The sequence below is a fragment of the Bos mutus genome, chromosome 28 (genome assembly GCF_027580195.1).
Source record: "Bos mutus isolate GX-2022 chromosome 28, NWIPB_WYAK_1.1, whole genome shotgun sequence".
Classification (NCBI taxonomy): Eukaryota; Metazoa; Chordata; class Mammalia; order Artiodactyla; family Bovidae; genus Bos; species Bos mutus.
Genome location: NC_091644.1, coordinates 17711347 through 17735539, shown reverse-complemented (window position 1 = coordinate 17735539; position 24193 = coordinate 17711347). Strand labels below are relative to the sequence as shown.

General features: G+C 55.1%; 2 protein-coding genes across 3 annotated transcripts in view; one reads left to right on the top strand and one right to left on the bottom strand.

Annotated features, from left to right (window-relative positions):
* LOC102264815 (cadherin-23) overlaps positions 1 to 20439 on the top strand; it is an 80542-nt gene extending 60103 nt beyond the window's left edge. Inside the window, exons 14-36 of one of the 2 annotated variants that reach the window (XM_070364710.1) lie at positions 314 to 772; positions 4057 to 4173; positions 5277 to 5501; positions 6395 to 6564; positions 6787 to 6924; positions 7909 to 8028; positions 9744 to 9921; positions 10058 to 10269; positions 12382 to 12573; positions 12744 to 12857; positions 13514 to 13643; positions 13742 to 13993; positions 14073 to 14234; positions 15675 to 15931; positions 16271 to 16368; positions 16778 to 16898; positions 16981 to 17060; positions 17192 to 17232; positions 17365 to 17425; positions 17904 to 18033; positions 18161 to 18283; positions 18658 to 18762; positions 19570 to 20439. In XM_070364710.1, coding sequence (XP_070220811.1) covers positions 314 to 772; positions 4057 to 4173; positions 5277 to 5501; positions 6395 to 6564; positions 6787 to 6924; positions 7909 to 8028; positions 9744 to 9921; positions 10058 to 10269; positions 12382 to 12573; positions 12744 to 12857; positions 13514 to 13643; positions 13742 to 13993; positions 14073 to 14234; positions 15675 to 15931; positions 16271 to 16368; positions 16778 to 16898; positions 16981 to 17060; positions 17192 to 17232; positions 17365 to 17425; positions 17904 to 18033; positions 18161 to 18283; positions 18658 to 18762; positions 19570 to 19896 — 3812 coding nt within the window. In that variant the 3' untranslated portion in view covers positions 19897 to 20439. The remainder of the gene's footprint in view (positions 1 to 313; positions 773 to 4056; positions 4174 to 5276; positions 5502 to 6394; positions 6565 to 6786; positions 6925 to 7908; positions 8029 to 9743; positions 9922 to 10057; positions 10270 to 12381; positions 12574 to 12743; positions 12858 to 13513; positions 13644 to 13741; positions 13994 to 14072; positions 14235 to 15674; positions 15932 to 16270; positions 16369 to 16777; positions 16899 to 16980; positions 17061 to 17191; positions 17233 to 17364; positions 17426 to 17903; positions 18034 to 18160; positions 18284 to 18657; positions 18763 to 19569) is intronic. The other variant, XM_070364711.1, reaches the window with a different exon arrangement.
* Positions 20440 to 20877: 438 nt separating this feature from the next.
* Positions 20878 to 24193, bottom strand: part of PSAP (prosaposin) — a 33360-nt gene continuing 30044 nt past the window's right edge. The window contains exons 10-14 of the mRNA XM_005888699.3: positions 23976 to 24162; positions 23732 to 23889; positions 23332 to 23412; positions 22935 to 23042; positions 20878 to 21955 (exon numbers count right to left, since the gene is read on the bottom strand). Of these exons, the coding sequence (XP_005888761.1) occupies positions 21920 to 21955; positions 22935 to 23042; positions 23332 to 23412; positions 23732 to 23889; positions 23976 to 24162 (570 nt within the window). The 3' untranslated portion in view covers positions 20878 to 21919. The remainder of the gene's footprint in view (positions 21956 to 22934; positions 23043 to 23331; positions 23413 to 23731; positions 23890 to 23975; positions 24163 to 24193) is intronic.

The following is a 24193-nucleotide window of genomic DNA, read 5'->3' as shown; positions in this document are numbered from 1 at the left end:
CAATAAGGACCTGCTATATAGCACTGGGAACTATATTTAATGTTCCTGCAATAACCTATAATATAAAAGAATATATATTATATATATATAACTGGATCACTTCACTGTACATCTGAAACTAGTACAACATTGTAAATCAACTATACTTCAATTAAAAATAAATACATTTTAAAATATATAACAAAATAACAAAGATAGGTGCTAGCAAGGCTATTGTGGGAAGAGGCCCTTGTGACCCCCAAGGAAAGTATCTTGGTGGGATGTTTTTATATAAAAGGTAACTGTCAGCTGCTCCCCATTCCCACCCCCACAGGATTCTCAGTCCTTCAGATCACAGCCACGGATGAGGACAGTGGCCTCAATGGGGAGCTGATCTACCGAATAGAAGCTGGGGCTCAGGACCGCTTCCTCATCCACCCAGTCAGCGGCATCGTCCGCGTCGGCAATGCCACCATCGACAGGGAGGAGCAGGAGTCGTATAGGCTGACAGTAGTGGCCACCGACCGGGGCGCCGTCCCTCTCTCGGGCACAGCCATCATCACTGTCCTTATCGATGACATCAATGACTCCCGCCCCGAGTTCCTCAACCCCATCCAGACGGTGAGCGTGCTGGAGTCAGCTGAGCCAGGCACTGTCATTGCCAATGTCACCGCTATTGACCGTGACCTCAATCCTGAGCTGGAGTACCACATCATCGACATTGTGGCCAAGGACGACACTGACCGCCTGGTGCCTGACCAGGAGGATGCCTTTGCCGTGAATATCAACACAGGTACAAAGGCCTGCTCCCCTCCGGCCCTCCTCCGGACTCCCTGCCCAGTCTCCTGGCTCTCTGCTTTCTCCCTTACCCTCCTCGCTGCTCCCTCTCTATGCTCCTCCCTACCCATCAGCTGCTCCTTCCTCCTCTCCTCTCCCTCCTACTGACACCACATCCTTCCCTCTCTTTGCCATCTCTGCCCTGGCTCTTTCCCTCTCTCCCTTCTCTCCTTCCTCCCCCTTGACCAGCTCCCTAATTATCTTACTCTACCAGTACTGTGTGAGTGTGCCCATCTCACCACACTTGTGATAGCGTTAAATATTATAGGAAAATTGCGTTTTTAACATGCATTTCTTTAATAACTGAGTGGCTGAACACTTTCTTCATATGTATCCAGGCCATTTAACTTCTTTCTAAGTTTCACACACACACACATATATATGTACACACACATATATATTTCTATGTTATATGTGTGTATATGTATACCCTTAATGATTTTCTTACACTATCACAAACCAAAGGGAAACTGTGGCTTATCTTTCACAATTTTTGCAGCTTATAACTCTGACTTTAATTTTATTATTTTTCTTAAAGTTCAGCATTTTTGCCTCTGAGGGGAGTTAAGGAGGAGACATGGGACTAACTTACAGGTATACTTCTTGGATGGCCCAGAGAAGTGACAGAAAAACTAACATGGCTATGACAAAATGCTAAAAATCATTGTTACTCAGAGAAATGCATAGTAAAACAGCAATGAGATATTGGTTTTCCATACGTGATCAGCAGACATTAGGATGCTGGACAGCATTGAGTATTGGTGACAATGTGGGGACATCATATACTACTGTAGGAATTTTGACTAATTTCCTATCTAGAGAGCAATCCAGCAATACCCAATGACCCAGCAATTCTGCTCCTAGATATATGTCTCAAGGAGGTTCTCGGGTTGATAATGAAACTGTTTGAGGATGTTCACTGCAGTGTTATTGGTGACAGGAGCTTGAGGGCAACCAAGGCATCCATCCCTGGGATACTGGAGAGTAAAATGTGGTGGGTACACGTCATGGGACACCAGGCAGCTTAGAAGCAATAGACGAGGCTCACACAGAGAAACGTGAGGTGGGGGCAGGGAGCCTTAAAATCAAGTACTTACTGAAAATGATAAGAAACAGAATGGGTTATATACATATATATACGTGTGTGTGTGTGTGTGTATACTCAAATCCCATTGCATAAATATAAAATACATACACAAAAACAGTACATGATTTTCAGGAACACTTTCAATAAATACACTTGAATACATTGCCCAAGGGGAGGAGAGAAGGGGAGAGGAGTGTGAGAACAGAAGGGAAAAGATACATACATAAAACAAGAGTAATGCCAGTGACCATCATGTGCAAACAACTACAGAGTAGATTAAATCAATATGCCTCTGAGGCCCAAAGGGAAAAAGAAGACAGGAAAACCAGGAGCCACTAGGAGGAATTAGATGACTTAGTCCTGAGTCAGGTTAGCAACATTCCCACTGCAGTGGTTTCTCAGGACCATGGAGAGCTGCCCCATGCCCCTGCCCAGCTTTATGCATACTGTTGCCTCTACCATTTTTTCCTGTTCTCTCTCCAACTGACTCTCTTCTCTCTGTTTTCCTTTCCAGTGTCTTCTCTGCCCCTCTTTCTCATGCTTTCCTCCTCCCTTGCTCGCCTCTCTCTTTCTTGTTAGAGCCTCAGCCCGCTGGGTGCTCCTCTCCTACTAGGCTCCCCCTTTCTCCCCTAGCTTCCCACCCTTCTGCCTCTTCCCATCCACCCCATCCCTCCCAAATCTCCTGCCCTGGTCAGCTCTGAGCCCTTCAGTCCCCCATGCCCTGCTCTGCTCCATCCCCTCTGCACCCTGAACTAACTGGTGTTAACCCTCTTCTCTCTTCCTCATGGCTGGCAGGCCCACAGGTTTGAGCTCTGTTTCTCTGTCACTTCCCACCTCATCTCTTCTCTGCTTCACCCCATCGCCTTCCTCCATACCCACCGCACCCCCACCACCCTTCCCATCCTGTGGGACCTGGGCCAAGGCCGTGGCCCAGCCTTTGCAGACTGAATGCAGCCACCCTCTCCCCATCCTCGCTCCCCAGCCTCGGGGACGGGGAGCGAGAGTAGGAAGAGGAGGAGGAGGAGGAGGCAGCGGCCCAGGGTAAGTGACTGCCCCACCATGGGGGACCCGAGGAGGACAGGAGTTCAGCAGGGGGAGTCTGCCAAGGGGGAAGGGAGTCCCAGACACCCCAGTACCTGAGAGGGAGCTGGGAAAGAGAAGAGGTTTCACCCTAGGATGAGGCCAATGGGAGGAAGAGCCACCAGGCCCTCACACTGGCAGGAAGAACAGAGCCAGGCCTGAGATCAGCAAAACTGTCTGTCCAGTTCAAGCCCAAACTTCTGGAGGGCTCCTCTGTGAATCAGGAGCAGGCTAGGGCTTGGGGGCAGTGGGTAGGAGGGAAGGAAACAGCTCTTTGTTGTACAGCTCCTTTCTCAGGCGGCCATGCCATGCCCCGCAACCCCGTTATCATGACAAGGGGGTGGGCCTTACTGTCCAACTGTGCCACTGCTTGCTGTCCCTTCCAGGGACCCCCATCAGGGATTTTCAATGCACTGACCTTCCTTTATGCTTGATCTCCCTAGAATACAAGTGTTTTTTAAGTTATAAAATACATATAAAATTTACCGTCGTAACCATTTTTAACCATAAGTTTAATGGTTCAGTATATTCATGTGTTGTGGAATACAAGGTGCTTTTTTTTTTTGGCCATGCAATGTGGCTTGTGGGCTCTTAGTTCCCAAAGCAGGGATCGAACCCAGGCCTTCGGCAGTGAACACATGGAGTCCTAACCACTGGACCACCAGGAAATTCCAACAAGCATTTTTTTAAACAAGCAATTACATAGTGCTTTCTATGTGCCAAGCCCTGTTCTAAGCCCTTTACAAGTACATTAAACTCATTTAATTGTTATAATCTGCCAAATAGCCCTCTGCGGTAGGTACAGTAATCATCCTCATCTCACAAATGAGGACAAAGGGGTACAGAGAGGTTAGATAACTGCCGGGCTGGTGAGCGCTGAGTGAGGGGCAGAGCGACATGCCCCAGCTTGCAGGAGCTGTGGTCTCATCCAGCCAGAGGAGACGGCAAGTCCCAGGTCCACTGGGGCCCACTGCCCGTGGTGGGGATTGGGAGGGTTGGCCAGGAGCACCCCTGGGAGGCCCAGATTTTAGGGGGTTCCCCTGGGGCTGAACCTGACTTGGTCTGGTCTACAGGGTCTGTAATGGTGAAATCCCCTCTGAACCGGGAGCTGGTTGCCACCTATGAGGTCACTCTCTCTGTGATTGACAATGCCAGCGACCTACCAGAGCGCTCCGTCAGTGTGCCAAATGGTAAGGCCTCTCCCACATGGTCCCATAGAGAGGCAGGCCTGGTCCTGGGGGCGAGCAGCAGACCGGCTACAGGGGTTGCCAGCAGTCAGGCTGCATGAGGAGGGGTGGCGGCCGGGGAAGGTGGCAGCTACAGCGAGGCTGGGAGTGGCCCTGTGTCCCTGCTGTTAGGCAGAGCTCAACAGTGGCGGATCCAGAAGCCCAGAGATGTGTGTCTTGAACTCTAAGCCTCAGAGTAGGAAGGAGGCATGGTAGACGCTGGAAGGGGACTGAGGAAAGGATGGGTTGATAGAGACTTAGGTCAGAATCCCATTGTCAGAACTGGTAACCAGGGTATAGCTGGGATGTGAGACAGGACCTTCAGATCTGCTAAGAAGCCACATGGTCAGGCCAGAGGCAGCAAAGAGCAAGGCAAGTCTGTGAAGCCACAGACACCACAGCGGAGAAGAGAAGGGCATGCAAGCTGCCTTCTGTGGCTGGGCACAGGCTGTTCTGCCTGCAGCATGAGCCAGGAGGGGCTGCTAGAGGCACTGAATCTTGCCAAGCAGGGAGCGTGGAGGGGGATTTATGGATGGCGTGGCCTCTGCCATGAGGCAGAGACAGCTGGAGTCGGGGAGGTACTGGCTGGGGCTTGGCAGATACTGGCTGCTTATCTTTATAGCCCAGAAGCCCTAGTTTTCAGGAAGGGTGGACCTAGTCATCTGCTACTTGTCCCAGGCTCAGAGAACAAAGGGCCCAGGCTGGTTATACAGAGGGAACAAGTCAGAGGGAAACAAAAGGTCGAATCATGGAAAAGGGTCTTACAGATCATCCGAGTTCTGTCTCCTGGGACAAGTTAGGAAACTGCACAACAGTGATGGCCAGGGCTTCCACCAAGGTTACCAGTCAGTTGGCAGAACCCAAGCCCCTCTCCCTATGGAAGAGTGAGCGACCTGACCAGAGTCAGCGGGCACAGACCACTACCCAAGGCTAGGGCCGAGCTTCAGGGAGCCCCGGGAGGTCTGTAAGATGCTGCCGTCCTCTCCGGGCTCGGCTGAGACTTAGGAAGGCCTGACCCAGCCACACCAGGCCTCTCATGCCACTCTCACCTGCTACCTCCACCCCAGCCAAACTGACGGTCAACATCCTGGACGTCAATGACAACACACCCCAGTTCAAGCCCTTCGGGATCACCTACTACACAGAGCGGATCCTGGAGGGGGCCACCCCAGGCACCACGCTCATCGCTGTGGCAGCTGTGGATCCCGACAAGGGTCTCAATGGGCTGATCACCTATTCCCTGCTGAACCTGATGCCCCCGGGCTATGTCCAGCTGGAAGACTCCTCGGCAGGTAGGTGGGAAGGTCTGCCAGAGGAAGTCTGGGGAATATCTGTCTGTGTCTGCTTAGCCTCCCAGAGGGGCCAGGATCACTTCTCACCCTCCAGTTGAGGTCCCACCATGACCCCTCAGCGGGCGGGACCAGGGCCGACATGGTTAACATTCTAGTCACCCCTGCATGCCTGGTCTGGAAGCGTGGATGGGGTGCCTCGCTCCCGCTTAGAACGGAAGCCCCTTCAGCATCTGCTGGAACCTGGAATAATCCCTCACCCTCTCTACCACTCAAGCTCCACAATTCGTATCACTCAGGGGACAAGTAGGCCGAGAGAAGTGTCCAAGAGGAGGTCCTCGACTTGTTTTTGTACATCCCCCCCCAACTTTTTTTTAACGATTCCCTTTTTCTTTTTTTGACTGCACTGGGTCTTGGTTGGTGTACATGGGCTTTCTCCAGTTGCAGGGCATGGGCTCAGTAGTTGCAGTGCTAAGGCTTCTCATTGCAGTGGCTTTCTTTAGGGCACAGGCCCTAAGTATGCCTCAGTAGCTGTGGTGCATAGGCTCAGTTGCTCCACAGCATATGGAATCTTAACAGACCCATATCCCCTGCCTTCGGCAGGGATTCAACCCATATCCCCTGCATAGGCAGGCGATTTCTTAACCACTGGACCATCAGGGAAGTCCCTTTCTGCCTTGTGAAAAGCTTTCTTGCCCTTCCAGTGAGGAGAAGAGCTAGACACCAGTTCTTCTCGGCCCTCTGGCCAGCCGCTGGGCAGTGACGCCTAGCCACCCTTCTCCCTCAGTGGACCCCTTGTGCTCATCCTCAGAGCCCCAGATCCTTCTCTTCCCACTTCAGAGAGCTTCCACGAGTGAGGGGTGGCCAGGATGGCGGTGAGAGTCTCTGTGTCTTAGGGAAGGTCATTGCCAACCGGACAGTGGACTATGAGGAAGTGCACTGGCTCAACTTCACCGTGAGGGCCTCAGACAATGGGTCCCCACCCCGGGCAGCTGAGATCCCTGTCTACCTGGAGATTGTGGACATCAATGACAACAACCCCATCTTTGACCAGCTGTCCTACCAGGTGGGTGACCAGGCCCACACACTGGGTCTGGGACCCATGCCCATTCCTTGGGACCTTTGGGCATCTTCTATTCCCACCCTGGCGGCCTTCAAGTCCCGTGGGAATGACCATCCATGAGTAGCTTAATGCTCTGGGCTGTCTGCATCAGTGAGTTTCTTGGGCAAGGGCAGAGACTCTAGACTGACCATGGCCCATGCTTTCTCTCTGCCCACTGGGCTCCAGGAAGCTGTCTTTGAGGATGTTCCTGTGGGCACAGTCATCCTGACAGTCACTGCTACTGATGCTGACTCAGGCAACTTCGCCCTCATTGAGTATAGCCTTGTGGATGGTGAGGGCAAGTTTGCCATCAGCCCCACCACAGTAAGTGGGCAATGGAGGGCCTGGGTTTGGGGAATGGGAAGTGGGAAGGGCCCAGGGTCATAGGCTGAGAAGCCACCAAAAGTATTGCAGTCACCCCTCTGTTTCTGTGTCCTGCCACCTGGGCATCTGTAGCCTCAGAGGTCTTCCAGTCAAGTTGGCAAGCACTGTTCTCAGAGTCCCAGATATCCTTAGACTGCAGCCTTTCTGTCCCAGTAGACCTGGAAGAAAGTAGGGCAGTCTTTTGGAAGTTGCTTCTTGTGGGACAGAATCTGAGATTTGTCTTCACCAGACTAGAAGACTTGATTCAAGTCCATGAGTCTGCTTTTTGAAACTGCCCAAGAGAGGCATAGGAAGCTCTGTAGACAGTGAGCACAGTAGCTGAGCACCTACTGTATACATGGCCCTACTCTCAGTGCTGGGAGAGGGAAGAAGTGCCCACCACTCAGCCCTCGTGTTCCCATGAGTCTCAGACTTGTGGGAATGCAGAAGCTCAAGATTTTGAATGTCGGCAAATTGGTAAATGTGCCGTTTCAGTACAAGGAGGGAGGGAGAGAGCCCTGTGGCCTGAGGCTGGCTGGCCAGGCAGAGCCTTCCCCACTTGTGAGGCTGAAGCTGGACTTTCCCTCCCGCTGCCCTCCCACATCCCCCTGCGCTCTGCCCTTTCAGCCGGGTTTCTCTCCCTCCTCTCGGTGTGAACAATAAGACATACTCCCAGCCTGGCGCTATGACTGTGAATACTTGTGGGGCATTACCTGGTACCTGGCCAGGTAGTGAGCTCCAGCCTGGGCTGTTTATCCCACCTCCAGGTAGACTCTGGAGTGGTGAAGGCAAGAAGAGCCACTAGGACAAGAGCTCCACGGGGCCGGGGCTGGTGTCTCTTCAGTGCTGTATCTCCAGAGCCCTGAACAGTGTCGGCACTTAGCAGATGCTCAATAAATATCTGCCGAACTGATGAAGGACCTGACTCCACCCTCCCCCTCCTAGGGTGACATCTACGTGCTGTCCTCTCTGGACCGGGAGAAGAAGGACCACTATATCCTGACTGCCTTGGCCAAAGACAACCCTGGGGATGTGGCCAGCAACCGTCGAGAAAATTCGGTGCAGGTGAGGGACCTTGGTGTGGACACTAAAGATGTGGTTGTGGAGGCAGCAGGCAAAGCCTTTACAGGATGGGTGCTGCAGGGCAGAAGCAGGGCCTCCTTGGCCCCTGAGAGCTGTGGTGGCGGGAGGGAGAAGCAGGAGCATCGCCGGGGTTCACAGTGGCTGTGGCTTAGGGAGACAGGGGCTCTGCAGGAGAAACTGCTGTGTCAGAGCCCTACTAAGGCAGCTAAACATACATGCAAGTAAGAGTCAGTTTCTCAGTCGTTTCCAACTCTCTGATCCCATGGACTGTAGCCTGCCAAGCTCCTCTATCCATGGGATTCTCCAGGCAACAATACTGGAGTGGGTTGCCATTTCCTCCTCCAGGGGATCTTCTGACCCAGAAATCAAACCCAGGTCTCCTGCATTGCAGACAAATTCGTTACCATCTGAGCCATTAGGGAAGCCCACACATACCTGGGTGTAAACCAGATAAAGCCTGGGCTCTACATGGCCCAGTGTCTCCATGGTGTCCCATTGAAAGAAACACAGTCCAGCAACCAAACATAATTATAAAGCATTTATATTTATTTAATGTCTCAGAGAACATGAATGAGGAATCGAATTCATAACCCCATTCCCAGGCCAGGTCTAGCATCCACACAGTTGCTCTGGGGAGGCCAGCATCCCACCTTCGCTCTGTCCCCATTTCGATCCAGAGTCCTCCTCAAGACTCTGCTTTCTTTTCTTTTTCTCTGTTCTTTCTGGCCTTTCCAGTCCTGTCTTTCTGTATTCAGCTCTTCCACTTCTCAGTAGTAACCTAACCATCCAAAGAAAAGTCTCCTGAAAGGTGGGGAGATAAGAAGCTGGGTTGGCAAAGAAAAATTCTCCTTAGCAGATAGGGGGCAGGGCTGGAGCACTCACACAACCTGTCGTTCTCGCCTGTCACTTAGGCAGGCGCTGTGGTGGGGAGAACACAGTATGTGCAGTCAGGAGTCTACACTAGCTGAGCGCACTGCGTGTAACCTCTCTGAGCCTCTGCTGTCAGCAATGCAGGGAAAGGGAGGCAGGGACAGCCCTGGGGAGGCCTTCCTCCCAGAGGGGCGCTGAGTCAAGGAGACGGGAGGTAGAAAAGTACTCTGTGCACTGAAAGAGGTTCTTGGTGTCAAGGCTGTGAAGAGCTCTGATACAGATGCAGTCAGGCAGAGCCACAGCAGCCAGGGGGGAAAAAAAGGCCTCCTGGTGTAGCTAGAGGACCTGCCCTGGGCTGTGGGGTCAGCAGACAGAGCCAAGTCCCAGGCCAGACACAAACACCAGGCAAGAGGGGCCCTCAGGAGTGTAGGCGGCACAGTCCCGCATTAAGGTCCAGAGATCAGAGGCAGATGTGTGGGGCCACTGTAGGAAGGGACGAAGGACAGAGTAGAAGGTGGGTGGGCAGGGGTCCCCGCTGCAGGACCCAGACACCAGACCACCTGGTAACCACAGTGCCAGCTGCTGAGCATTTATTCAGGCCAGGCACTGCGCATTCACCGTCACAGGTGCGCCTCACAAGCCCTGAGAGGTAAGATCTTCTTGTCCCCAATATACACGTAAGAAAACCAAGGCTCAAGGGCTTAAGGAAATACTTTGAGGTCAGACTGAACAGTGGGCACTGTCCACCCCAGCTTACTCTTGTCTCACCGGGTCACCTGAAGCAGACCCCACTACGCTCCTGACCTTTGACCACAACCCCCCTCCAGGTGGTGATCCAGGTGCTAGACATCAACGACTGCCGGCCACAGTTCTCCAAGCTCCAGTTCAGCACGAGCGTGTACGAGAATGAGCCAGCAGGCACCTCTGTCATCACCATGATGGCCACCGACCAGGACGAGGGCTCCAATGCGGAGTTGGCCTACTCACTTGAGGGCCCTGGCATGGGTACGTAGCCTGCTCCCCGCTCCCAGGATGCTTTAGGGGCTGCAGCCCCAGGCCAGGTAGAAGGTCGGGGGTGGAGGAGGGATGGGAAGGGTATCTCAGCCAGACCCATGCCCTGCTCTCCTACCCCACCTGCCAGAGGCCTTCCACGTGGACATAGACTCGGGCCTGGTGACCACAAAGCGGCCACTGCAGTCCTACGAGAGGTTCAGCCTGACCGTAGTGGCCACAGACGGCGGGCAGCCCCCGCTCTGGGGCACCACCATGCTCCTGGTGGAGGTTATCGACGTCAATGACAACCGCCCCGTCTTTGTGCGCCCACCCAATGGCACTGTCCTCCACATCAGAGAGGTACTGCTGTCCCCGGGGCCTCCTGCCACCTGCACCCCTTCCTGGATCCAGTCTACTTCTGTATTCTGCAGTCATTCTGCAGCCTGAGGCCGAAGGGGCCCCCACTGCAAAAGTAGGGAAACTGAGGCCAGAGTAGGGAGCCAGCCAGCTCAGTGCCACACAGGGCAGAGCTGAACAGCGGTTAGTAAGAAGGGCTGTGCCAGCCAAAGCTCTTGGACCCACATCTGACTCTCTCACTTACCAGCCAGATGACCTTGAGCAAGTGACTTCTCTGAGTCTTTTTTTTTTCCGTCTGCAAAGTGGGACTAATAATAGTAGGTGTCCCATCTCTCGCTCCTAAATGTCTGCCAAGAACAGTTTCCCCACAGGCCACTTCCCCCATACTTGTCTCAAAATAAACACGCAGCCCCTCCTGTCTGTCTCTTGTTCCTGCTGATACTAGTGTTTGAGACAGCCTGGGACCTGAGGATGATCATCAAAATAAGAAACAAGGGGAAGTGGCTGAGTGTCTGTTTCCAATTCTTCTTTCATGCCTTATTCTCAAATGTCTTATAAAGATAGGGAAGGACTCCTGCCTCCCCCTCCTTCTTCTCAGCACCAAAGCCCAAAATGCTGCTTGAAAGAATACTTGGGGTGTCTCCCACTTGTTCTTTTCTCCCGAAATGAAAATGAGCCAGTGGGCTCAGCATCTCTCCACATCTCAGAATGTTAGTGTTAAGTCCTCGCTGTCACTCTGTTTCATTTGAGGCCCCACACGATGAATTTCTCCCAGAGCTGAGCTCTAGAAAACACTACACCTTTACCTTGTGATTTTTTTTTAACCTGTGTCTACTGCAGTGATACAGTGACCCTCTTTTCTTTGTTCACTAGAGAGCTCAGAGTGGTCAGCCCACCTTGATTGATGTACATGTTCGTGTACACACCTTCCCTCCTATCCCTCTGTTTCCATCTTCCTGCCAATCATTTTTTTCTCTATTCTGATTTTTTTAACCCATTCACCCTTATTATAGTTTATACATTCTTGTCCACTGCCTCAAATCTTCTTTACAGAATGAGGCAGCGTATAAATTAATAATAATCTAGTTCTTTGTAACTTCCCTGGTGGCTCGGACGGTAAAGAATCCGCCTGCAATGCAGGAGATCCAGGTTCGATCCCTGGGTGCGGAAGATCCCCTGGAGAAGGAAATGGCAACCCACTCCAGTATTCTTGCCTAGAAAATCCCATGGACAGAGGAGCCTGGTGGACTACAGTTCATGGACTCACGAAGAGTCAGACACAACTGAGCGACTAAGCATGGTTCTTTTCCACACCAAAGGGCCCCTTTTACTAAGTTTGGTTTTTTTTCCCTTCAAGGGGTCCATATTTGAAAGATTCATGTTTCTCGAACAACCAGCATTTGTTAAGTAATTACCTCTGTCATCCCACTTTCAATCTATTAGAGGTAACTGCCAGTTGGAGTTTCTGATTGTCGTGATCAATGAGATAGTGAAATCGTGCTGAGCTGATGCTTTTTTAACTGAAAGCCAAAATCTTGTTCTTTTTCTTGTGCCCTTGGCAACCTTTTCATGGGCCAATGTTGATGTCTGTTAGGTTTTTTGATAGCTCAGACTTAAGGGACTTGGGAGCCTGAGGGTCGGAGAAGAGAAGTGGCCAGGTCACAGAGTGAATTAGTAACAGACTTGAACCCAAATGTCTAATCTCTAGCCACCAAATCACCCTCCCTGCATGCCCTCCCCATTTTCAGGGACCCCATTGCATGGATGTGTTCTTTGGGGATACCTAGAGCTCCTGTGATTGGGGTAGTAGGCCTAGAAACAGAGGGTGGTTCTCAGGGTCTTCTAAACCTCAGCATGCAGTGGGATGGAGGGATGGGATAGCCCTGGAAGGGCGGTCACCCCAAGTCTGGAACATGGTGGATCCAAGGCTGGACTGTCCGTAGGCAGTGGCCTTGGCTGGGGTTGGGGGTGAAGGAACATTCTAGCAAGTGCTCAGACTCCAGGAGAGTCCAGCTAAGCAGACAGGCATTTCCTAGGAATGCTGAAAGGTGGCAAGGATGTTCTGCTCTGGGAGCTGGGAGTCTCTCAGGATGCCTCTTTCTGTACCCCCTGCAGGAGATCCCACTGCGTTCCAACGTGTACGAGGTCTACGCCACGGACAAGGATGAGGGCCTCAATGGGGCCGTGCGCTACAGCTTCCTGAAGACGACAGGCAACCGGGACTGGGAGTACTTCACCATCGACCCAATCAGCGGCCTCATCCAGACCGCGCAGCGCCTGGACCGGGAGAAGCAGGCAGTGTACAGCGTAAGGGGGCGGGGCCCGGGGCGGGGGCGGGGCCGGCCGAGAAAGAGACTTTCTTATGGGCGCAGGACCGCTAGTCCCCACCTAGAATGTCTGCGAGGGTAGTGACTTGTCCTCCGGGGATGCCTGCCTGGGGCCCTTCGTCCGCTCTGACGGCACTTCTCCTCCCCCAGCTCATCCTGGTGGCCAGTGACTTGGGCCAGCCGGTGCCTTATGAGACCATGCAGCCGCTGCAGGTGGCTCTGGAGGACATCGACGACAACGAACCCCTCTTCGTGAGGCCGCCAGTGAGCCTACCCCTCCCCTGTGCCGGTCACACCACACACTGTCCACACTGTGCTGTAGACACACGTGGACACTTGGAAACTGCCCGGCACTTCACAGAACAAATATTGTCTGAACAGCTACTATGTCAAGGCACTACCCAGCAGTCAAAATGCAGACAGAAATGCCTGACTCCTGGAGCTGACGTTCCCGTGTCTGCATACACGCTCACAAAAGGAGCCTGAAAGTCAGTTCTGCTCTAGTGAGCTGGGGCTGAGCCTCTTCGTGTGGACTCAGACTCTCTAACTTGGCAGTTTTCTCATCTTGTGTGCACACAGGGCGTGATGTTTCCTGGAGACTCCATGTATGTGTGTGTGTGAGAGTGTGTATGTGTGCACATGCAGCCCCCCTTGTTCAAACACCCATCAGGTCCTAGGAGACCTTGGAGAATGTGCCCAGCCAGCCCTGCCCTCCTGGAGGAAGTCGTGGGTGACACTCCCTCAGGGCAGAGCAGGGGTCTCTCCAGCCCAACGCTTGCTCCCTTAAGGTTACAGCAGTTTCTCTAGGCCTGGGCAGGAAATTCCCTCAGCACCCACGAAGGCACTGCCCAGTGCCCTCTGGCAGGAGCAGAGGCTCAGGCCTTCCCTTGGCGTCCCATGACCTCCCTCTCCCTCTGCAGAAAGGCAGCCCCCAGTACCAGTTGCTGACGGTGCCCGAGCACTCACCACGTGGCACCCTTGTGGGCAATGTGACAGGCGCTGTGGATGCAGACGAGGGCTCCAACGCCATCGTGTACTACTTCATTGCAGGTGGGGCCTGGCAGGGTGGTGCCTCCCTACGCTGGGGCTGGAAATGACCCACATGTGCCCCCTCCCGGCCCCTCATGCTGTGCCACGGTCCCCTTCAGTCGGCAATGAAGAGAAGAACTTCCAGCTGCAGCCCGACGGGCGTCTGCTGGTGCTGAGGGACCTGGACAGGGAGCGCGAAGCTGTCTTCTCCTTCATCGTCAAGGCCTCAAGCAATCGCAGCTGGACACCTCCCCGCAGGCCCTCCCCAGCCCTTGACCTGGTCACTGACCTCACTCTGCAGGAAGTGCGTGTCGTGCTGGAGGACATCAACGATCAGCCGCCACGCTTCACCAAGGCTGAGTACACTGCAGGTGCAGGGACCAGAGCCTGGGCCTGGGGTGTGGGGTGGCCTCTCCTCTGCCACTTACACTCGTCTGCCTATTCCTGCAGGAGTGGCCACCGACGCCAAAGTGGGCTCAGAGTTGATCCAAGTGCTGGCCCTGGACGCAGACATTGGCAACAACAGCCTTGTCTTCTATAGCATCCTGGCCATCCACTACTTCCAGGCCCTGGCCAATGACTCTGAGGACGTGGGCCAGGTCTTCACAATGGGTAGGGGCTCCAGCCACTTCATGGAGTATAGGTCTGGACGAAATAGGGTCTATGGGGGTCCCACAAGGTATAGGTGGCCAGTCAGCCACATCAGTCCTTCTGTTGACCCATCCGGCCATCCACCTATCCATCTCTGTATCTACCCACCCACTTTCTTCTCTTCTTCCCATCTCCTCATCCATCCATCCGTCCACCCATGCGTCCATTCATTCATCTGCCCATCCATCTCCCCATTCTCCTTTCCATATATCCTCCTCTTTCCACTTGTGCACCTCACCCTCCCCTGTGTCAGGCATTGTACTAGGTAGGCACTGGGGAGCCAGAATTCAAAAAGCACACTTCACCCTAAAAGTATGCATGGTTGCTTGTGCATCTGCCTGTGTGGAGAGCTGAGCATCTCTGGGTTAGGTTCTAGAAGGTGTCCCAGTGGGTGTCCCAATCTAACCTCCAGCCACTTCCCTGCCCTTCACTGCCCACAGCAATCAATTCAGGTTCTTTGGCCTGGCTTTCTAGACCCATCAGCTCTTCCTTCTAATCCCGCTTGCTGGTTCCACAGCCCTTATTTTACCCTTACAGGCATGGGTCCCACTCAGGCTGAACTACTCACTATTCCTTCAGCCTGCTTCACACCATCCTCCCCGGGCCTTGGATCCCTTTGTGTTCACTTCCTGTAACACCATCCTGACCTTCATCTCCGCCTTCAGAATGCTCCCCTCACCACCCTCTAAAGTCTGGTTCACGTGCCGCCACCTCCAGCCACACCACCAGACAACCATCGCTTTGTCCTCCAACTTCCCACTGCTCTTAAACTAATAAGCAGCTTGCTACAGGTCACAAAGCTACAAAGTGGCGGATGTTGAACCCAGATCTAAGTCTCTGAATCCAGTCTTTTAAGAGAAGACTGTGCCATACCACCGCCGGTCATCTCTCTGCTGTGGTTGTGAAATTCCAAGGCGCATGTGTTACATGTGAGAAACAGACACGGGGGGTGCTCAGAAGTGCTCCGCAGCCTCCCAGCATGGGATGGCAGGGTCCAGCTTGTCATCCTTGGGCCAGTGCAGCCCAAGTTGTATTTTTAGTATGCCACATGTTTAAATAAAACTTAGAATTCTCTAGTGGAGAAGGCGAAGGCACCCCACTCCAGTACTCTTGCCTGGAAAATCCCATGGACAGAGGGGCTTGGTGGGCTGCAGTCCATGGGGTCACTAGGAGTCGGACACGACTGAGCGACTTCGCTTTATTTTTTCACTTTCATGCATTGGAGAAGGAAATGGCAACCCGCTCCAGTGTTCTTGCCTGGAGAATCCCAGGGACGGGGGAGCCTGGTGGGCTGCCATCTTTGGGGTCGCACAGAGTCGGACACGACTGAAGCGACTTAGCAGCAGCAGCAGCAGCAGAATTCTCTAGAGAAAGTGCACCAGCCATGGGCTCTCCCTGCAGGGAGTGTGGATGGCATCCTGCGCACCTTCGACCTCTTCATGGCCTACAGCCCTGGTTACTTTGTGGTGGACATCATGGCCCGGGACCTGGCTGGCCACAATGACACAGCTGTCATCGGCATCTATATCCTGAGGGACGACCAGCGGGTCAAGATTGTCATTAACGAGATCCCCGACCGCGTGCGTGGCTTTGAGGAGGAGTTCATCCGCCTACTGTCCAACATCACCGGTGCTATCGTCAACACCGATGACGTTCAGGTACCCTGAGGAACCTGCCCTGGGTCTAGGGGCACTGGAGCAAGAAGAGGGGCCAGGACAGGGACAGAGCAGTGCAGAGATCGGGGTGCATGAAAGGGATCAGTCACTTCTTAGCTGCCTGAGCATGGTCCTTCCAGGTCTCTGGGCGTCAGTTTCCTCCTCTATAAAATGGGGCTGATAACTGTCGCCCAGTGCAGTTCAGTGGTCAGCCTTGAAGTTGACCCTTGGTGGGCATTCAGTAGTGCTGGGGTTTTGGCAGGGCAGGAGGGGCTGCTGGAAGAGGCCTGCCCCTCCCACGCCTTGTCCTGCCACGCCTCCCATGATGCCCTTCTCACCCAGTTCCACGTGGACAAGAAGGGCCGGGTGAACTTCGCACAGACAGAGCTGCTCATCCACGTGGTGAACCGCGACACCAACCGCATCCTGGATGTGGACCGGTGGGTGTGCATCTGTGCTCAGCTGTCTGTCTGTCTGCCCCCTGCCCTGGAGTTGGGTCTGTCAGCCTTCCCTGACCCTGGAGTTGGGGAGCAGGGTAACACCATCATGGCTGCTGTAATGGGGGGCTCTCACCCAGGGGTGGGCAGGGCAGGTAGAGAGAAGGTGTGTGAACAGAGAGATCTACCCTGAGCCTTACTCTTCCCATGCGTGAAATGGGACTATTACAGCAATTGTGAGGATCAAATAGGATCTTATGCGAAGGGATGGTGAAGCTGTAAGATACAAGGTTATCTGAGCTGAGGGGGCCTGAACCTCACAAGGCTTGGTGGGGGGGTGAATTTGGGGGCAGACTGGCCTGAGTGGGACGAGCTCTTGAGGAATGGCTGAGGCCTCTGCCCCCTCGCCCAGGGTGATCCAGATGATCGACGAAAACAAGGAGCAACTGAGGAATCTGTTCCGGAACTACAATGTCCTGGACGTGCAGCCCGCCATCTCTGTCCGCCCGCCCGATGACATGTCCGCCCTGCAGGTACCCCTGGTGACACCCACCCCCCCAGGCCCCGTGCTGCCCTGGGTGCTCCCACCCACTCAGGCCCGGCCCTGCTCCCTAGATGGCGATCATTGTCCTGGCCATTCTCCTCTTCCTGGCTGCCATGCTCTTCATCCTCATGAACTGGTACTACAGGACCGTGTGAGTGACCCCTACTGCCCTGCCCTGAGACAGGCTGACTGCGGACAGTCATGGAGGCAGGCAGGGCCATTAGGCCCTAAGGTGCCAGTCCAGCCCCAGCCTCCTTCACCAGCCCCTCTGCTTCTTTCTAGACACAAGAGGAAGCTCAAAGCCATCGTGGCTGGCTCCGCAGGTAAGACAGGGCTGTGATGGGTGGGGAGATGGGAGGGGCCCCTGAGGCCCTAGAGTGACCACCAGGGCCTCACAGGGCTGGCTCAGGCCCAGCTCCCCAGCTCTACCCCACACCCCAACCCTTCTCCTACAGGGAATCGTGGCTTCATTGACATCATGGACATGCCCAACACCAACAAGTATTCCTTCGATGGGTGAGTGGGGTCCCTGAACCCTGCTGGGTGCACTGTGGGAGACACACCCTGGACCAAGCTGGGGTAAAGTCCCTACTGCCTCTCAGGCCCTGAGGGCATCATGGACTGGCTGAAACCTGGGGTGTGGGTGCCCCCTGCTGGCCCAAACACCCTCTCTCCACCCTGACTTGGGCTCCCCAACCTGATTGGGCTGCAAGTTCCAGGGAGACATCGGTTTTGGGCACCAGGTGCAAGGGGCGGCCTCCGCACCAAAGCTGATCCAGATGGGGATTTGTCCTGGTTCTTGTGGGATCTTTGAGGGGAGGATCACCCACAGGTGCCACAGGCAAGGGGCGTTTTTTACCACCCTCAACCCCCAGTCCTGTGCCAGGTACGGCCAAAGAAACAGTGGGGGCCCGTTTCCCTCAAAGGCATCAGAAGTGTCTGTCCACTCCAGCCTTCCTTTCTCAGCCTTCCCCCAACCCCACTCCATCTGCAGGGCCAACCCTGTGTGGCTGGATCCTTTCTGCCGAAACCTGGAGCTGGCTGCCCAGGCTGAGCACGAGGATGACCTGCCGGAGAACCTGAGTGAGGTCGCTGACCTGTGGAACAGCCCCACCCGCACCCATGTGAGCCTGGGCCAGAGCGGGCGGGGACAGCCATGCGGGACATGCACGTGTGTACACGTGTGTGCCTGTGTGTACACGTGTGTGCGCGCCGTCCGCCTCTGCTCCAGCCAACACCTCCTCTCCCCAGGGAACTTTCGGGCGTGAACCAGCAGCGGTCAAGCCTGACGATGACCGGTACCTGCGGGCTGCTATCCAGGAGTATGATAACATTGCCAAGCTGGGCCAGATCATCCGGGAGGGGCCCATCAAGGTGAGTTGTCCTGGCAGGCTCCTGCACCCAGACCCCTGGCTGGGCTTGGACTTACTCCAGAGGATGCAGGGACAGGGGAGGGTCCTGGGAAACAGCTTCCTCCACCTCTAGGGCCTCAGCTAGACCTGCCCTCTGGGGGGCCAGAACAGAGAGTGGCCCTGGGCTGATGAGCTGCTTCAGCCTGAGTGGCCTCAAGGCCAGGACTCCGGCGACATGGGTCTGGCTGGCCGCTGTCAGCAGGCTCTGCTCCCACCCTCTACCCTAGGATCAGATGCCCAGAGTCACCTTCCATTACCCTCACCTGTTAGGGGAGAGTGGGGGGTGGGGCAGGAAGGGGAGGGCCTTGGTGGGGGTTAACCCTCTCCCTCCCCCAGGGCTCGCTGCTGAAGGTGGTCCTGGAGGATTACCTGCGGCTCAAAAAGCTCTTTGCACAGCGGATGGTGCAAAAAGCCTCCTCCAGCCACTCCTCCATCTCCGAGGTAGCGGGTGGGCCGGGAGCTGTGTGCTGTGCCCCAGCCCTGGGGGTGCTCTCTCCCTCTCCCTCTCTCATCCTCCTCCGAGTCTCTGAGATGCAGCCGGGACCCAGGACTGCAGTGGGTGGAGGTCCAGAGAGTCAGTTGGGCTCTGCTCTCTGGACTCTGCAGTGGGCTTTCTCAGGGATGGGTGGGTGCTGAGGCAGTGTTTCTCAGAACTGAGAAACCCCCAAGAAGGTATCTCTGAGAGATCATGTCATTTTTAGAAACTGACTGCAGTGCCGCGTCAATCACTTTAAACAGTCAGACTTTATCTAAAAAATTCAGATCTCCAGCTGGGCCAATATTCCCCACTGCCATAGATGAAAACTGAAAAGCTCCACACAGGACAGAAGCACCATTCTTGAGACTCTGCTCGACCTTATCAGTCCCCTCCAGCTTCCACTGTGGACACTTCCCACCTGCCACAGTGAGAGCTGATCCTGCTTGAGGCCAGCCCGGTAGCAAGTCCAGGTTCCACAGTTGCAGTCACGGGATCTTCGTAGATCTCAGAGTGAATACAGGAACTTACACAGATTCTCATAGGAACCCCATGCTCTGCAGAAACACACCTGTAGCACCAGACGTATCTATGGTTCTCCTTTGTACCCAGTTTGAGCAACACGGTCATAGGCTGCGCAGGCTTCTGAGACACAAGCCCAGGGTTCCTTGTGTGCAGTAAGGAGAAAACAAGCCCGTAGCAGGTGGGACTCTGGGGCCATTGACCTGCGCAGGGGCAGGCCCTGAGCATGTGGGGGTCCTGGCCTCTTGCAGCTGATCCAGACCGAGCTGGAAGAGGAGCCAGGGGAGCGCAGCCCCGGCCAGGGCAGCCTGCGTTTCTGCCACAGGCCGCCTACCGAGCTCAGAGGGCCAGACGGGATCCATGTGATGCACGGGAGCACGGGCACGCTGCTGGCCACTGACCTCAACAGCCTGCCCGAGGATGACCAGAAGGGCCTGGGCCGCTCGCTGGAGACGCTGACAACGGCCGAGGCCAGCGCCTTTGAGCGCAACGCCCGCACAGAGTCTGCCAAATCCACACCCCTGCATAAGCTTCGCGACGTGATCATGGAGAGCCCCCTGGAGATCACGGAGCTGTGACTCGATGGGGGGAGCCCACCTGGTATGAGCAGCCCAGCCCCTCCAGGCGCCAGAGCAGGGGCAGGACCTCCGGGGTGCGGGCCCCTCCGGGGGCAGCTCTGGGCACACAACCTGGGGCTGGCCCAGCAACAGGGCCTGCCTCAGCTGCCCAGATTCCACTTCTGCCAGACGCTCATTCAGCATCTGATCTCTACCTTCATAAAATGTTATTTTTCTAAGAAAACCAAACAAATGGTAAGCATCTAGGGACGAGGTAAGGAGGGTCACCGAGACTCCAGGAGTCTGAGGTCCAACTCAGCCCAGGCTGAGCTGAAAGAGGCCAAGCCGGCCCTGTCCCCCCAACCCTAGCCCACTGCACGGGAGCCCAGGGCAGGCATGCCCAGCCTGGCCTTGACTCTTGGACTCCAGCTCAAGCCCCAGCACATTTCTGCCACAGCCCTGACTGGACATGCAGGTTGGGCAGTGAGTCCTTCCTGTCTCGCCACACGGACACAGTCAATGTCAGCAAAGAGCACCCGCTCCATTTCACTGGCTTCCCAGACGTTCCCGGCTCAGAGAGAGAAAACGACTGATGTTCCCTTGGGTTCTGAATGTAGAATGTTCGTGTGTATCCCCCTTTTAAACTAAGTTATTCCCTCAATATTTTACCCTTGGTTTTGTTCACTTGGTACGCACTGAACGTCTCTGGAATGGTCTGAATTTTAAAAAGAAAAGCAACTCATAAGGAACCAGCATGTTACTCTGGTAAACTTACCTGTGGGGCTGGGCTGGGGCAGGGGGGCGGTGGGGGTGAGCACGGGCCAGAGCTGGACCCATCTTCGGGGGCACTCCCTGACCACTGGCTGCCACGGAGAACGAGAGATGGGACTTCATTCCTGTGGCCAAACGGGGCCTGAGGACTGCTGGGCACTTACAGCTCACAGCCTCAAGAGCCCTTCAGAAGCCAAACTCTTCTGGCTGAGGTATCACACACACTCAGGCTGTGGTTGACAGACTTTATTGTTAAATCACAGAAATTCTAGTGCAAAACAAACCAAAAAATCATTAAGTTCATTTAATAGCAACCGCATGTCTTGCTCTCTCCTGGCAACCGGAAGTGGAACAGAAGCAGCCAAACGGGAGAGAAGAAGGCAGGGCGGCAGCCGAGGCCCTGGGATGGCACACCCAGCAGACCTTTTCTACCTGGAAGCCAGAGGCTTAGGAGCTTGCCATCCACATTTATTGGCAGGTCAAAAAGAACATCTACAAGAGGGGGTCGGAGGGGAGGGGCCGTCCTGCCCAAAGCGGTGCTGGCGCTGGGCACCAGGGTGGGCACGAGCAGGCAGGAGGCGCCACGAGGGCCCACACACACACACACACACACACACAGGCAGCCACAGGCCCTCCACAGAGAGCTAGCAGGGCGCGTTCAGCTGAACTGGTTTTTTCCCTCCCACCCAGAACCACAGAACTCCAAAACCACATCCATCAGGAAAGACAAGAAAGCCGAACTGAAGGTTGACCCAGGGGTAGCGAGCCCGTCCCCCCCAGCTCTGTTACAGTGAGAACCGCATTGTTTAAAAAGCCTCATTATTCTAAGTCTCCCATCTGTCATATAAAACTGCCTTTGTTTTGCAGTCAGCAGGCCACAAAAGGGGATGGTGACTCTACTCCTTCGTTAGAGCAGGCAGAGGCCCCAGCACCCAAAGCCCAGCCAGGAGGACGGACCACCTCCGTCCGGAGGCTCCGGCTCACGTCCCAGCCAGAGCCCCCTCTCCTCCACATAACCACACGCAGGGACAGACTCGGGACAGACTCAGAAGACCTCCAGTGTACGCATGTCGGCATCTGTCTAGCAGAGAAAGGGACACCAAAGCAACGACGTCAGCATGCCACTGACAGCAACGCCACAAAGAGGGGGAGAAGAAAGGGACTGAGGGAGAGGGGGTCCTATTTCTATAACAAAGTCAACAGATCTGTGTTCGTTCCCCCAGACACACGAGCAGGAAAAGACGCTGCAGCTTCTCCAGGATGGAACGTGCCTCTAGTTCCACACGTGACGCTTGCAGTGCTCGACGGCCTGACAGGAGAGAAGGGACAGTTTAGTCTGCAGGTGACACACTCCACCGCTAGCCCCTTAGCACGAGCCTGCACCCAGAAAGAGGACCCGACACCCTGGCCCAGATCAGCCGGAGGGCACACATGCTGAAAACCCAGGCCATTATCTCCCTTAAACCCAGGCATAGTATGTGGTGGGGTTCTAAGACTCGTAAGGCAAGAGTCCAGAGCAGTGGGTGAACAGCGCCCCTGCAGGTAGGGCCAGGACCCCTCCCTCTGATTGTAGAGAGGGCCCCAAGGCAAAACTCCTCAGCTAACACTCAGCTGCTCATACCAGCTCAGAACTGGCCCAAGTACCCAGGAAAGCGGGGGATCCCACTCCACCATGGACTGTGCTGCAGGGCAGGGTACTGGGGCAAAGGGCTTGAGGTGGGGGGGCCTCACACCCTCAACACTGGCTCACTGAAAGAATCCCCACAGAGAGATTTGCGCAGAAGAGAAAGTTGTGCAAAGAAACACCAGGTAACAGAAGTTGAGACACACGTCTCCACCCAGGAAAGCAGCACAGGTCACCCAGGAGTGGCCGCCCAGCTGGGAGCCAGCGCCCAGGGTGGCTCAAGAAGAGCTCTGCCAGGCCCTGGTGAAGAACCAGGCCAGGCTCCAGTCAGGGCAAGAGGGAGCCAAGGGACAAGAGGCCTTGTGCAAGAATCCAACAGGCCTTGTGCAATCCCTCGGGTGACTGACTTCCTATGAACCTGACCCTGTCACAAGTGAACCAAAAGCAGAAGCAAGAAAGCAGGAGCAAAGTACACTGGAGAACATCCCCTGCCACCCAGCACCCCTGAGACGAGAGCGCAGGGAGCCCTGCTTTTGCTGGTGACCACACGCCCCCATCCTAACCCGAAGACAAAGAGAGCTGAGCCTCCCTCTCCTCGGCGTCACACACTCCGCCAGAGCACAGGCATGGGCCTGGCAGGCGGGCCCACAGAGCAGTCACTCACGTTGCACAGGGCTGCCGACTCCATGTTCTGGCACCAGTAGCTCGGGCCCCAGACACACTTCTCAGCTCCCAAAAGCGGCTTGTGGGCTGCTGGGCAGGCTCCAATCTTCTATATGGTCAAGAGGAGCAGAAAGTATTAGGTCTGCTCACCTAACCCCTTTCAAAACTGAGATTATCAGCTGCTAGAAGCAGCTAGAATCAGAGCTCTAATAAGCACTTTCCCAAAAAGGCAAGGTTGCTCGGTAAAGTGGTGGGGCCTGGAAGCCTGGTTCTCTCACACACTGTCCCCAGACTCTGCCTCCAGCCCCAGATCTGAGAGGAACCCTTCCAGGGTCCACACAGCACTCCCCTGCCAGGCGGCACGGCCCAGGAAACTACCAGCCTAGCACACGGCTTACCAAGCACACGAAGGAAGGGTCCATCACCTCCACCAGGATTTCTATCAGCACTGGCTCATACTCCGTCACAAACTGGTCACACTGTCAGAGAAACAGCAGCGTGGTCTGGGTGAGTGCAAGCAGAGCGCGGGCAGACAAGGCGGGTGCTCGACAGGCTCTTCTGCCAGAACTCCTGGCCCTGCCAGCCTCCCTGCCCAGGTGAACTACCGACCCACACCTGCTCATTTTCCTCCCGGTGGCTCCACTGGGGCCAACAGGGCACCTCTAAGAAAATTCCAGTGGACTCCACGCCAGAGGCAGAAATGGCAAACTTCACCCAGAGGCACAGTCGATGAGTGCCCAGCGCCTACACTCCCCGAGCAGGTGCTGACATTTGGGCCGAAAGCAGCCCACGGCATACCTGCTTCCGGTACTGGTCCGGCAGGAAGCTGCAGCCTTTCTCGAGGGCAGCCAGGATCTGCTCCTTGGTGCTGTTCTTCTCCAGGTTCCGGTCCAAATAGCCCACCAGCTTCTTGCACACCTCGCAGAAGCCACCGTCCTTCCTTGGCATCACACGGACTACACGAGAGAGCCCAGGCTCAGAGGCGGCGAGGCCCCGCCTCACCCAGGAGGGGCCAGCCAGCCCCAACCACCCCGGAGCTCACCCGTCGCTGCCGGCAGCCCCCGGCTGGAGCAGAGGTGGAGCATGCTGCACACAAGCTCGGGGCTCGCCTCGTCCAGAAGGATAGACAGGATGGAGCTGCCGTAGGTGTCCACCACCTCCTGGCACTGCTCAGCTAAGGATGTGGGCAGCTTCGAGCACACTTTGTCCAGCGCATGAAGTATTTCTTCCTGAGACACGAGAGAGGCTCAGTGAGAAGAT